Source organism: Triticum dicoccoides, chromosome 5B, assembly GCF_002162155.2.
Source record: "Triticum dicoccoides isolate Atlit2015 ecotype Zavitan chromosome 5B, WEW_v2.0, whole genome shotgun sequence".
Classification (NCBI taxonomy): domain Eukaryota; kingdom Viridiplantae; phylum Streptophyta; class Magnoliopsida; order Poales; family Poaceae; genus Triticum; species Triticum dicoccoides.
Window position 1 is genome coordinate 616,050,574 of NC_041389.1, and position 13,069 is coordinate 616,063,642.

At 45.6% G+C, this 13,069-nt stretch overlaps 1 protein-coding gene across 1 annotated transcript; it reads right to left on the reverse strand.

The window, feature by feature from the left end:
• Positions 1 to 251: 251 nt before the first annotated feature.
• Positions 252 to 4,601, reverse strand: LOC119312074 (probable methyltransferase PMT2). The gene is made up of 7 exons (XM_037587802.1): positions 4,311 to 4,601; positions 2,663 to 3,312; positions 2,345 to 2,555; positions 1,968 to 2,262; positions 1,472 to 1,861; positions 865 to 942; positions 252 to 783 (listed from the first exon to the last, which is right to left on the reverse strand). Exons 2-7 carry the CDS (start codon positions 3,299 to 3,301, stop codon positions 558 to 560), a joined length of 1,839 nt encoding a protein of 612 aa, XP_037443699.1. The 5' UTR covers positions 3,302 to 3,312; positions 4,311 to 4,601; the 3' UTR covers positions 252 to 557.
• Between the last annotated feature and the right edge of the window lie 8,468 nt (positions 4,602 to 13,069).

The following is a 13,069-nucleotide window of genomic DNA, read 5'->3' on the forward strand; positions in this document are numbered from 1 at the left end:
ACGATGTTAACCTTGGGCGTCACCTCACTTATATGGTGCCTGCCTGGGGCGTATCAAAAATATTCATGTCGGGTGTCGTCGTCGCCTCGGAGCCTCCGCTCACCTTGGCCGGGGCCGGCAGCGCCCGCCCATGGGTGATGTCCACTATAGTATTACTACCTGGCCGCTGGCCGGCCGGCCAGACAGGTGGAGGGCAGCGGCAGCTCATATGGCTGCTGCTTCTCCAAAAGAGTAACAACAATGCACATTTCTTTAACAAGACTCAAAACTGTTCCTAGTATGTTATTCAGCTTCAGTACTGCAGGAAACAGCAATGTCTCTCCACTTCATGAATTTCTAAGATACAACACGAACAAAAATAAACAAGAATACAGCAAGAACAAAAATAAAGAAAAATACAACACCAACGATAAATAGAAGACATATTTTACTCTCCTCTAGTTTGTCACTGGCTTGGTTCTTCAGTTCTCTACACGCCGTCTAATGTGTACTTGCAACGAACGCCGCCAGGGACAAAAGTTATCCTGAAGAGAAGCGAGAACAATAATCCAGACATGTTAGCGGCGGCTCTTGCTGTCGGCAGTCCAGTATTGCTTAACTGCAAAGAGGATCTTCTCAGGCACACGAGGGCCGCCCTCATGGTCGGCCAGTGTTGTCTCCCACCTCATGGCATTGGCTATTTTCTCCACCTTTACAAGAGCGTCAACTGTGTCACGGATTATAACTGCGCCCTCTGGGCGTAAGATCCGGTCCATTTCCAGTAGTATATCTTCAAATTTACACCTGTTTTTAAATAAAGATCACATAATATCAGCCAACAAGTTCTACCGATTTAGGATCACATCTTGGTCTTTCAATGCTTACTTGTTTTGGTACAAACTGAAGACACCGTTAGCATGGATGAGGTCATATGTCCTTGGGTAAGTAGAAAACCCTTCACACCTGTAACAAGAACAAATAAACTATGATTCACACACAAATATAAAACAAGCTTCTCGGCAACTATATCAAAAACTAACACAAGAAGTAGAACTGCTGCATATCAGCAAACTCGTATTTCCAAAAGCACAACAACAAATACATGGCAAATGCACATCATCATTTAACAACAGCACGAATTGAAGAGTTTCCCAGGTGAGTTTGGTAACAGAGTTTAACTGAAGTTAGCACACGAAGATTTTAATGATATTTTCACATCCTTCTATCTTCACACACAACAATACATGAGTACCATTTGTATAGTGTTCATGAAGTAAATGCACTTCATAACAGAAAAGAGAAGTTCCCTTTCCTAAAAAAAGAAGAAAAAAAAAGAGAAGTTCCCTACATCGTGAACCGGCAAAAGTAAAAAGGTTTGTTGCGAAAAGCAGAACCACCAAAATGTAGAAACAATGTACAACGAACATAAGTGAGAAACAAAATGCAATAACCAAAGTATGAAACCAGGAGAGCAATCCGGCAGTTTACATACCAGTCGTGATACATTCCTATTAATCCTCGCTCATAGATTACACCTAAAGTAGAAGTATCTGCAATGAACGGAACAACATTCATGACCCACAGCTTTGGAGACTCCAGTACAGCAGCAAAGCTACCAAGACCTGCATTCATGTCCATTATGTTGCGGTACCTTCCAGTATCAAGCAAGTCATTGGTTTTCTTGTAAGCATTAACATGTTTCTGCCAGAGTTTATTGTCCTCCTGATATGTTTGAACTGAGAACCCAGGTACAAAACCACGGGCTATCCGAGGTGGTACTGCATTGAGCCTCTGGGGAAATGGCTCTAGTTCACCACCAGCAACCTCTGACACGCTTTTAACCTCAGGAAGCGGAGTTATACAGGCTTCCATTTTCTTATACCTGTAGGTAGAATGTAATGAAAGAAAACAAATTGAAGACAAAGCTAGAACAGTACAGATAAGATTCACTCCTTTTTTGTGAGGGTGGCAGATGGAATGACACTCACCATACATCACTTTCGCTTGTCAACTCACACTTGGCAACTTTTGAATTATCTTGTTTCCTCGGGCAAGATTTGTCATTTAATCTCTTTCTCCATATAGCAATACCATCCTTCTCAGATATCTTCTTCCAGCAAAGAAGTTCTGCGAATTGTTCTATTTTTCTCTGCTCACTCCGGAGATCGTCTTTGGTCCGTTGCCATCCCTTGTAGTGAATTTTCCAACCAATGGGTGGGCCTGATAGTACCCAATACCCACCCGGCCTAAGTACCCTATCAACTTCCATCATGTACATACCGTCTGTAGAACAAGAGCGAAGAGGTTCAGAATTTTTATGGAGACCACATGAGTCAACCATGAAATGTTCTAAAAGCGTTCTTACTACTTCCGCTCCATGGAATTAAACATCTCGAGCAATGTGCCATGTCAAAGACTCGGGATGGAAATGAGAGCTTCATTGATCCAAGGACACCGATATATGCAGGTACGCCTCTCTCCAGTGCAAACTGTACTTGTGCCTCATGATTATCTTTTGGAGCGAATGACATTGTCAAAACATTTTTCTTCAACAGGTAAGCACCCAAACTGGCAACCTAAACAAAATTATGAAAAAAGCAAAGAAAAGTTAAAGTGTATAGCACAACAATGTGGTTATCATTGAGCATATGTTTGTGTATTCAACAATGAGACAGTCACATACCCCACAACCAGTGTCGAGTGCAGTTCTCACTTTCCCATCGGTAATTGGGATAACAGAAGTAAGCTGGTCTATATACTTGTCTGCACCCTCAGGAAACTGCGTTCCACCACCAGGAAACCTGAAAACGTTGCCCTCGTAGTGCACCCAGTTTTGGATGGCCTTTTCAACCGTAAGACTCTTGTGTGGCACATTGGCATAAGAAACATAATCGCGGCTCTTTGGCCACGGAAAAGGAGCAACATAACCCCTTGGTGCTGGAATCAGACAGTACAGCTTCTCGTTTTCAGGTGGGCAATGCCTCTCCCGATATATCATGTGATCCCTAGGGAAGGTCATTGCACGCTTTTGCTCCTCACAAGGAGTGTAATCAGTGTACTCCGCATCACATGGCTCAAAAGTTTTAACTTGAGAACTGAAAGTGTCGTTCGGAAGATCCGATGCACTATGGTGGGTCTCGAAATTCAGATTTGGCAGTTTCAGACATTTGGTCTGCTCATTCACCACAGCCGCAATGCTGTCCCCTCTCCCAAAACCACTTCTTTGCCATACACCAAGGAGGTAGAAGAAGGAACAGAGCCCAAATACCACAAGTACAAATAGAGCGGTTCTGGTCTTGTTCTCGGTTAAACTCCGAGCCATACCACAACAGCCTAAAAGAATTATCATTAGCATAAGCTAAATGAATCCAGCAAGTTGCACTTCAGACTTTCAATATAACTTACACATTACAATGGATGCATCAATAAATTTCCACACGAACTATAATAATATATGAAGCGAATTTGGGCAAGACACAAATTATGTCTGGTCGTAACCTAGACACTGCTCCTCAGTCAAGGGATTATTCTCTTCGCCCTGGTATTTTCTGTTTTTGAGGAAGCATGACTATGTACAATAACTTCTCAGTGTAGCAACCACCAACATTTGTTTGAATCATGGCATTTAGCAAATGAGCTGCCAAACAGCAAGCTACTTTTGCACTGCAGTTGATTATGGTGGTTCCCATTTGGCCCAACCAGATTTTCCATATTTTACCGACTGGCTAACAAAAAAAATTCTCCCTTTAATGGTTATCTTTCTACAAAATATTATAACATAAGGTCAGCGTGGCACAGTTGAGCAACCGTAAACTGAACCTAAGGTTCTTTGCAATTTGCTTTTCTTAATTAAGATAGCAGTCGATCCATCCGATGCATAACCCAACAAAATAAGATAGCTACAAACAAATTGTTGGGCAGGGAAAGCTAAAAAAGAACTAGGAAATTTCCAAATTCTGAACTGTTGTCATTACTAAGTACCCTCTGTTCCCATTTGTTACAAGATCAATTGAGAAGATGTAAACAAAAGAAGCTATACCAAAATACAGTTTCCCCATTAGACTACTTTAGTCAGCCATTACAAAAGCTTGGAGATATCAGACCACAGATGAATTGAGGGAATTATTTACGCTACCAAATGGGATTTTTCTTGTCAAAATGAAAAGAACAATGCATTTGCATAAACTGTAAACGACTATGGCTTGGCATAAAATGTACAGTAAAGAACAAGATCTTCAGTGGTTTATTTATGCTACCACAGTACACATACTGACAGATGAATAGGCAATGACCTAAATGAGAGAAATTGGGAATGAATCAAAGAAACTTACCTGTGCGGCTTACAGGGATTCAAGAAAAATTGGAGAGGGTCAGATTCAGAGAAGAATCTGCGTCGCCGGCTTGCCGCTGCTAGCTGCGTGTGGCTGCGTGGCCGCCTGGCGTGGGGTCGTGGGACGGCTGGGCTGACTCGCCGTCGTCGTGCTGCTGTGTGCCGGTGGGCTGGTCGGCCGCGGGCGGCGGCCGATTTGTGCCGCTGGCAGGTGGCGGCGCCGCGGGGGCCGGCGGATGCTGTGTGTCAGGATCCGGCGGGGGTGCGGCGGCGGGCGGCGGCTGCTAGGTGCTTCTTCTTTTCCTTTTTTTTTTGAGGTGATCTTCTTCTTTTCCTCGGTGCTGCCTGCTGTGTGTGGGCGGGCCACGGCCCAGGTCAGCCCTCACGTAGCTCCGCCAGGGCCCAACCTTCGAATAGATCACAACTGCATAAATCTACTAAAAAAAACTGCATTACCTAAAAAAAAAACTAAAAAAACTGCATAAATTTGTGTTCCTCAAAAAATAACTGCAATTTTTTTATTCTATAAATAAATAGCATAATTTTTTTGCGGGAGAAAACAGCATAAATTTTGTTCGAGAAAACATAGGTCACGGATTATATAGTAGATAAATTTGCATATTTTAGGACATGAATAAAGGGACGGTATTTCTCATAAGTCATAACTCCTGTCTGAATCCCTGTTCAGTTGTACCGACCATAAAGTGGAGAGGCTTATTCCACACCAAAACCATAGTAGTGACCTCGCCAAAAAAAAGACCATAGTAGTGGAAAAAAAACAACAGCCCGGATAATTGGTTGTCACCGTTTTATAACCAAGAGGTATGAGTTTAGGACAAAACAACCACCAATCACGACACCGAGAGTTGGATGGAATCGAGCCAACAAAAGGGAAGAAAATGCCCACTTCTTCAATAAACATATCGAATCAGGATCCAAGGGAAGGGGTTCAAATCCGCAACCCATGTAGATATTGGAACGGATTTAAAACCTATTCATGCAGCACATAATGGATACCTCAATTTGTCTTCTTCTTCTTCTTCTTCTTCTTCTTCTTCTTCTTCTTCTTCTTCTTCTTCTTCTTCTGTGCGAAGCTCATAGGCTTTCTCTTTTAGGTCTCACTAGCCTCTGAGGCTCAGTCGCAATGAAGGCGAGGAGCCGCTCACTTTGACCGACAGGAGGAACTGAGGATCTCTTTTCTTAGAACTCCCTCAATTCCAATGAATAAAGTGTGCGCACATTTCAAAATTGAACTTTGACCATATATTAAACCAATAAAATATGGGTTATATGTGACAAAAACTATATGACTGAAATCCTCTTTGAAAGAAGTTTTCAGTTGTATATTTTTGAAGTCACAAAAATATATATAGTTGGTCTAATTTATGGTCAAAGTTGGATTTTTAAGATGTGTGCATGCATTAGTTATTGGAATGGAGGGAGTACCTTTAGGTAGATTAGGTGGCCCAGGAGTTACATGGATGCAATCTATGTGGTGTTGGTTTAGATTCGATACGTGAAAGGTGTGGATTTTTGCTACAGCTTTTTGGTTGACTTTAACTAGAAGCAATCATGCCCTTTGCCTCGCTGATTATTATGGAAGTTGATTTTGAGCTCGAACAACTATTCAAAGGCCAAGAGCAAAAGTTCAAGTTCTTGGCCTTTTCGAGGTCATGTTCCATAAAAATAATTGTGCCATCGTCATATTGCAGAATAGAGGGGCCAACATCCACAAGACGCGGGTAAAACTCTGTCAATCTAACTGTCAGTTTTTGCGCGCTCAATAGAGCAACCAATCCTTAACATTAGAGATAGTGGGTCATCCTGGTGGAATACCATTTTGGAAGTAATGGCAAACATCATCAGGGACTTCTATAGCCACACTACAGCCAAAACCGAGATTATCGATCCAAGCATGCCACTTCTCAGAGAAATCCTCCATTCTAAAGGTTGGTTGAGAAACAACCATTTAACTTTGTCATAAACTCTCCCAAAGTCAATCTGAAAAATCATCTCACACATGTTTTTTGTGTACATCTCATGGACGGTTTCCTGCAGGATTACTACTCCAACAAGGACAGTTCTTCCCTACATGGACAAACCACATGTCCGGTCTCCACTTGACACGTTTTACCTTGATTATGGATTCCCCTCTTTAGTTGGATTAAAAAGACAAGCAGAAATCCATCTTGCTGTTCTCCATCTTCTCGTAGATGAGTAGATGGTCAATGAGGAAAGATGTCATTTTAAGATTTCTAGTGCTAGCATATCCCATTGCTCCTCGGTGAAGTATTATCCTTTGACAAGCCCTTCCAATGCCTTGCATTCCTAAAACTGTGGTAGCCTGGCTAATTAGATACATTTATTATGCGATCATTTGAGTGTATTGCCTGCTGCTATGCAACAAAGCTTGGCATTCCTTCCCCCTAAACTTCTTCATAGCCTTGATTTGCCTTTATGCTTATCATGCATACAAGTTCTTGCCTCTTACTTACATCCAAGGGTTGAATCGTGAGAACGAAGGAAGCGGAGTACATATAGCCATAGGCTCGCGGCTCATGGGCTCGTCTGAGATGTTACACATATTGTACTGGGTAAGAATTAGTTGAACCATGTGTTACTATGGTTAGGTCACATTCCATGCTAGATTTGGTGAGAGTTGTGAATGCGAGCTGGGAAAATGTGCTTTTCATATTCTGTGAGCATGTGCATGCGGCTACCACATTTGATTGTTTCGCCAGTGATATACATTTGACCTTCTAGACATTTGAATTTTTTTCTCTTTTAACTTTGATTGTGAGTTCTTCATGTTAATTGAGTGACATATATTATAACTTTGGTTGAAGAAATCTCAAGTTAATAAGTTTTCGTGAAATGTAACATACTTCCCCGCAAAAAAAAGTAACTTACTTAGTTTGTATAATTATTTCTATGCAATATTTTCATATATATCACCTAGTTGTAGTTAATATTTTTCGTAAAGCATTGACCTAGCACATTAACTAAAGTCATTATCAGTTTTCATTTGATGCACACGTTTGTGTGTGTGAATAAACTCGTAATAAAATTTCCTTCATCTTTTAATCCTCACTCATACAATGGGAATGTGCATTCTCAAACCAAAATTTTCTTAATTCTACTACCCATAGAATTTTAATCTGCATACAAAACAACATTTTTAGAAGACAAGCAACATTGTAAAAGTAACTCTAGCAGCGTTTGCATAATATCAATCGCCATAAATGCAAAACAGGCGATCACCAAAATTTCTTGGGGTTGAGGCGAACGAAGGCAAACTTAGAATCGCTCTATCCTGGCCTCCAAATTCCATCTGCCCTCATTGGACCCACAAGTCAATGGGACATACTTCCCCAATCTCTCTCCCATCGTCACTGTGAGGTTGGGGACTACATGGAGTGTCCTTCGTGCCACATGGTTTTGTCCTTCGTGCCACATGTTTTTATGGTGCAAGCACAAGAGCAACCAGTGCACGTACACACGGTCGGGTTTGATCAAAGCATACTCATATCAAAATCACGCATAGCCGGCACTATCTTTGCATGCTATCACACAGTCGCCATGTGAGGAGCTCGCGGATTTGTGGTGGCTCGCTCGCTGTCTTGAACGGCATGAGTCCAAGGACGAGCGCCGTTGCACCTGACAAGTTCAAGCTGTGCGTGGTGGTGGTTGGAGGGTGGCTAGAGCAGCGGCTTGTGGCGAGGGCGTGCCAGTGGTGGACGGGGGCGGAGCAAGTCATGCAGGTGACGGTCGGCGTGTGGTTCGTAAGAGCCGAGGCCGACGAGATGAGGGAGAGGGAGCCGGAAGGAGGAGAGACCAGGCTACGGCGTGGCTTGCCCCGCTGGTGACTGCGTGTGGCGTTCGTGTGTTGTCTGTGTGGTGTGGAAGAGAGATAGAGGAGAGAGAGAAGAGAGAAGACAGAGGGAACCATGTGGTCTTTTTTTAGTCGGACATGCAGATGTCCTGTCACCCGCTCCACGGGGTAGAAGTCCCCTTAGAAGATGAAAATTGACATGCAGTCCGGACACTACAATCCGTACATATACCGGAGCTTTGTGGGTCTTCTTTGGAGATGCCTTTACCATCTAAATAATCAACATATTAAGCGGCAGCAAGGGTTTCTGAGGGCTTCTACGTCGTCACCCCATCTTCCGTTATGATGTGGTTGGCTCAGACGACATTGTGTTGATTGCTCATCGACCACAGACACAAAGGTGGCTCCCCCATGATGACTACGTGTGAAGTCTCGGTTGCCTACACCGACAGCCGTGCTAGGTCGCATGACCATGCTTATTATCCATCGATGAGCATGCAACATGACACACTAGCATCCCCATCAGCTGTCAGCATGCAATAGAGCCAAAGGATACTGGATTGTTGTATCGACGACAACCGTGGAGGATCGCTAAAATCATAACCCACCCCTCATCTCGCCACCTTTCTCTAGGTAGCAGCGAATATACACCAACATCGTCACAACATAGTTGACGCCACCATGGCCGATGACTATCGGTCACACGTCACCCCTCTTTAGATATTGTTTCATCCCATAGCAACACACGGGTATTTAGCTAGTATCATATAATGGTGAAAAATAACTGTTGATCGATATATAACTTTGGTGAAGAAGCAATCTCCAGCTAATCAGTGTTTATGAAATGTAGCATACTTACTTTTTATATAGTTATTTGTTTAGGCAATGAGCTTTTTTTTGCGGGATCTTTAAGCAATGATATGTTCGTATGTATCCCCTACTTGTAGTTAACATTTTCTTTAAACATTGACCTAGCACGCTAATTAAAGTCATTATCAATTTTCATTTGATATTTGATATGATGCTCATGTCTGAGTGTGTGTGTGTGTGTGTGAACAAACTCATAATAAAAATTTCTTCTTCTTTTATTCCTCAGCCATACAGCTGGGATGTGCATTTTCAAACCAACGGTTTCTAAAAGCTACCAGCAATACAGTTTAATCTCCGAACAACACAAGTTTTTCAGAAGCTAAGCAACGACATAGCCACCTTTGAGGAATCAGAGCAAGGCGAAGTAACAATATGCTTCTTATATGCTAGGTGCTAGCTAGTTGTCATATCTGCTTTTGTCGACCAACGGAACTTGGAGTTTCACCGCATACATTCCTGACACTACTAATCATTTTCCCTCCTTCGAGAACAATTCTGAGATATGAATAATATAGAATCATGAAGTGAATAAGAATGCAAAATGACATGCATCTGGTATAAACCCGATGGAGTTGCTAGTATTTTGTACTCCTTCCGTCCCAAATAAATGTCTCAAATTTGTACTAACTTTAGTACAAAGTGACACTTATTTTGAGATGAAGGGAGTAGAAGAATAGTGGGAAGAGTTGGTTGCAACTTGCAAGTGCAAAAGCCAATTGATAATGTAGCCTGGTGTTCAGTACTGGTCGGGATAATGATCCAGTAAAGTGAGTAGCGACGAGTCCTATTCTTAGGCATCTTTATCAGAATAAATCGTGCATGCACATCATATTATCTATGTAACTCAAATGCTTTGACTCGCAATGTATCACCTCTCAGCAACATGAAGCATAATCTGGTTCTTTTTCTCATATAATTTTCATTCCATAGTTGATTACTTTTGTCAACTAAATGGACTCATCTTATAGTTTAAGTGTGATCCGATGATTAATTATACAGAGCTTTACAGTTATGTGGACTATTATCATGTTCAATCATGGTCCTTCTCTCCTTTTCATGTCACAAGCCTTTTATATGACAAGAATAATCTCCAATAACAAAGTGAATCGCCAAGCATGTCAGTCGTATCCCGTCAATCTAGTTTGGAGATTTATAGCCGGCATCACGCATGAAAGAAGGACATCGACCATGCATCACACTTCCGAATGGTTAGAGCCCCCAACAAGGCCCCCCAACAAGGCCCTAACAAGGCCCCCCAGGCGACTTTTTGGCCGCCGGCGTCAAAAAATCGGCCCAGTCGCGTCCCCAGGGGCCCATTTTTTGCCGGCTCGGGCCGAAATTTGCGCCGGCGGACCCAACCAGAATCCGGCGCGCTGGGCACGTTCAGGGGCGCCGGGCCAAAGCGCCGTGGGGCAGCCGCGTCAGCGACACCGCCCGCCTCGTCTTCCCGACGCCTCGGTTTCCCGCGGGGAATGAATGGCAAGGTTGCCGCCGGTCAGCTTTGCCATTGATTTCTCACGGGCGGCGCGTCACGGGGCGGTGCGCCGACGCGCGCCGACGCCTCCCCTCCCTCGGACGCGTACACACGGACGCGACGCGGCTATATATGGTCTCGCTCGCCGCGTTGGAGTGCCACCTCTCCACACCTCTCCCGAGCGCCGCCGCCGAGCTCATCTCCCCACCCCAGCCCTCCCTCTCCCCGCCGATCTCTTCTCCCCAGCCACTCCTCTCCCCGATGGCCGAGCATTTCCCCGGAGACGAGGCGGCGGCCAACGGCTTCGGCCGCCATTCGCTCCGTGAACAGGAGTCCTGGCTCCTGTTCCAGGCGAACATCCCGGCGCCGCCGGACATGCGCGCCGGGCCGACGGGCTGGAGGCTCAGCAATGGGGGAGTGCCCATTCCCCCGTTGCCCGACGCCGTCAACAAGCCATTGTACTTCGTCGACGAGGTCGAGATCGCGCGTGCCTCTCTCACCGACGCCGAGCGCTCCCTGTCGTGGTTCTAAGTCTGACAGTAGAATAGGGGGATAGGAATGAAGAGGCAAGATCCTAGCTATGGAGTAGTTGTATACGCAAGAGATTTACGAGTTCAGGCCCTTCTCGGAGGAAGTAACAACCCTACGTCTCGGAGCCCGGAGGCGGTCGACTGGATTATATGTGTATGAGTTACAGGGGTGCGAACCCTTTATACTGAGGAGGGGGTGACTTATATAGAGTTCGCCGGACCCCTCCAGCCCTCAGTTATGCAGGGTTTAAAGTACATTAAGATCGGGGGTTACTGGTAACGCCCCACATAAAGTGCTATGATGACCATAAAAGCTAATTAATGACTGACCGTTTGTATGCAGAGTGACTTTAGATCTCCTGGCGGTCGAGTGGTTGGCTTCATGGTCGAGTGTCTTCAAGTCCGTCGAGTGGAATACTTCTGGGTCGACTGACAGGTGGTTTCTTCTAGAGATGTCCTTGGGGAGGGTATCTTGGACAGGTCCATGACCCTACCCTAGGTACATGGCTTCATCATTAGCTCCCGAATGGATCGAGGTTTGAATGGGGAAGGAGTTGAACACACTTCCGACCCATTTTCGTGCAATGAGTATGTCTTGTTCTGGATCAATGAACTTAGGTGACGACATCAACTTCTTTTTCAGTCGCCTTGATCCATTCTTTGTATCCGTCGAGTGAATTTTCTTTATTTGGAGAACTCCGAACGACAGAGCGGAGGAAATCTCCCGTCTGACAAGTTGCTCTGCAGCTCGCGGATTTAGTGGGATTCTAATTTCGGGAAGCGCGCGGGGCGGAGGAGGCCGCGGTAATCGGATGGGATAAGGCAGGAACACCTCGATCTCCGTGCCACCTTTTTCGCCACGTATCGCGCGCGCGACTGTTGCGGGATTTGGTAGGATCACCCGGGCCTACAAGTCAGTCACTCGGGAGTAACCTCATATAAGGCGCCGGACGGGGGTTTGTGAACAGTGCACTCTCATTTCCTCCCCTCTTCCTCAGACTTATCCACTGCGTTCGCTTCCATCTCAGCGCCGCTGCTCCGTGCGCGTCTCGCCGGCGACGATGGTGAAGGAGAAGACGGCGGCCCTGGAGCAGGCAAAGAAAGCGATGGCGAAGGCGAAGGGAAGGGCGACGAGTGGGGGTGGATCTTCCTCAAGGGCCGGCCTGCCGCAGGGCTGGATCCAGGGCGACTGGATCCGCTCGACGATCCGTCCAAAAGATCTTGACGACCTGGCCAATGAAGGACTGATCCCCCATGGATCAGCACGGCTCCCGGGGAAGAAGTTGGAGCTGCAGCCTCAGGAGGGTGAGTGTGTCCTCTTGGCCACCCATGTTGACTGTGGGTTTTCTTTGCCGCCTCACCCTTTCTTTCGGGGATTTCTGAACTTCTTTGGGGCGCAACTCCACCACTTCACACCCAACTCCATCATGTATCTCGCTGCTTTCGTGTCTTTGTGCGAGAACTTTTTGGGTTGCCGGCCTCATTGGGGTCTTTTCAAGCACATTTTCACCTGTCGCTCCCAGACGGTGAAAAAGGCCAATCCGAGTGACGAGAGAACACAAGTGATTCAGATGTGTGGGGCTCTTGGGGTTCAAATAAGGGGAAAGAGCTCTTTTCCGGCCATGATCCTTCCTGAGTCGGTTCGTGGATGGCAGTCGACCTGGTTCTACTACAAAGACCAGCCGACGCCAGGGCAGTCGACTAGACTCCCTCCTTTTTCCATGGACCGAGTGAGCAAGCCTTCCTCTTGGAAGGTGATCCCGAAGAGAAGGCGCAGGTTAAGGTGCTGGTCGAATGTGTGGTCCAGCTTATCCGTGACGGAGTGACCGGCATGGACCTCTTGGAGGTCTTCCTCCGACGACGCATCCAGCCGCTTCAAGCCCGAGACCATCCGATGTGGTTGTGTTCTGGCACTGAGGACATCACTCGGATCCATCCGGAGGAGGTCGAGCATGCCACGCTGGAGAGGTGGCTGGCGAGCATTATAGGGAACAAGGATAACCCCTTAGGAGCGAGGAGGATTCCTCCACTCGACCAGTCATACGAAGTAGACA

Bases quoted from the DNA above. Each gene is read 5' to 3' on its own strand.
- LOC119312074 (XM_037587802.1), bottom strand. From the start codon at position 3,301: ATGGCTCGGAGTTTAACCGAGAACAAGACCAGAACCGCTCTATTTGTA. The intron at 2,556-2,662 runs GTATGTGACTGT...AATTTTGTTTAG, and splicing joins CACTCGACACTGGTTGTGGG to GTTGCCAGTTTGGGTGCTTA. The intron at 2,263-2,344 runs GTAAGAACGCTT...CTTGTTCTACAG, and splicing joins AATTCCATGGAGCGGAAGTA to ACGGTATGTACATGATGGAA.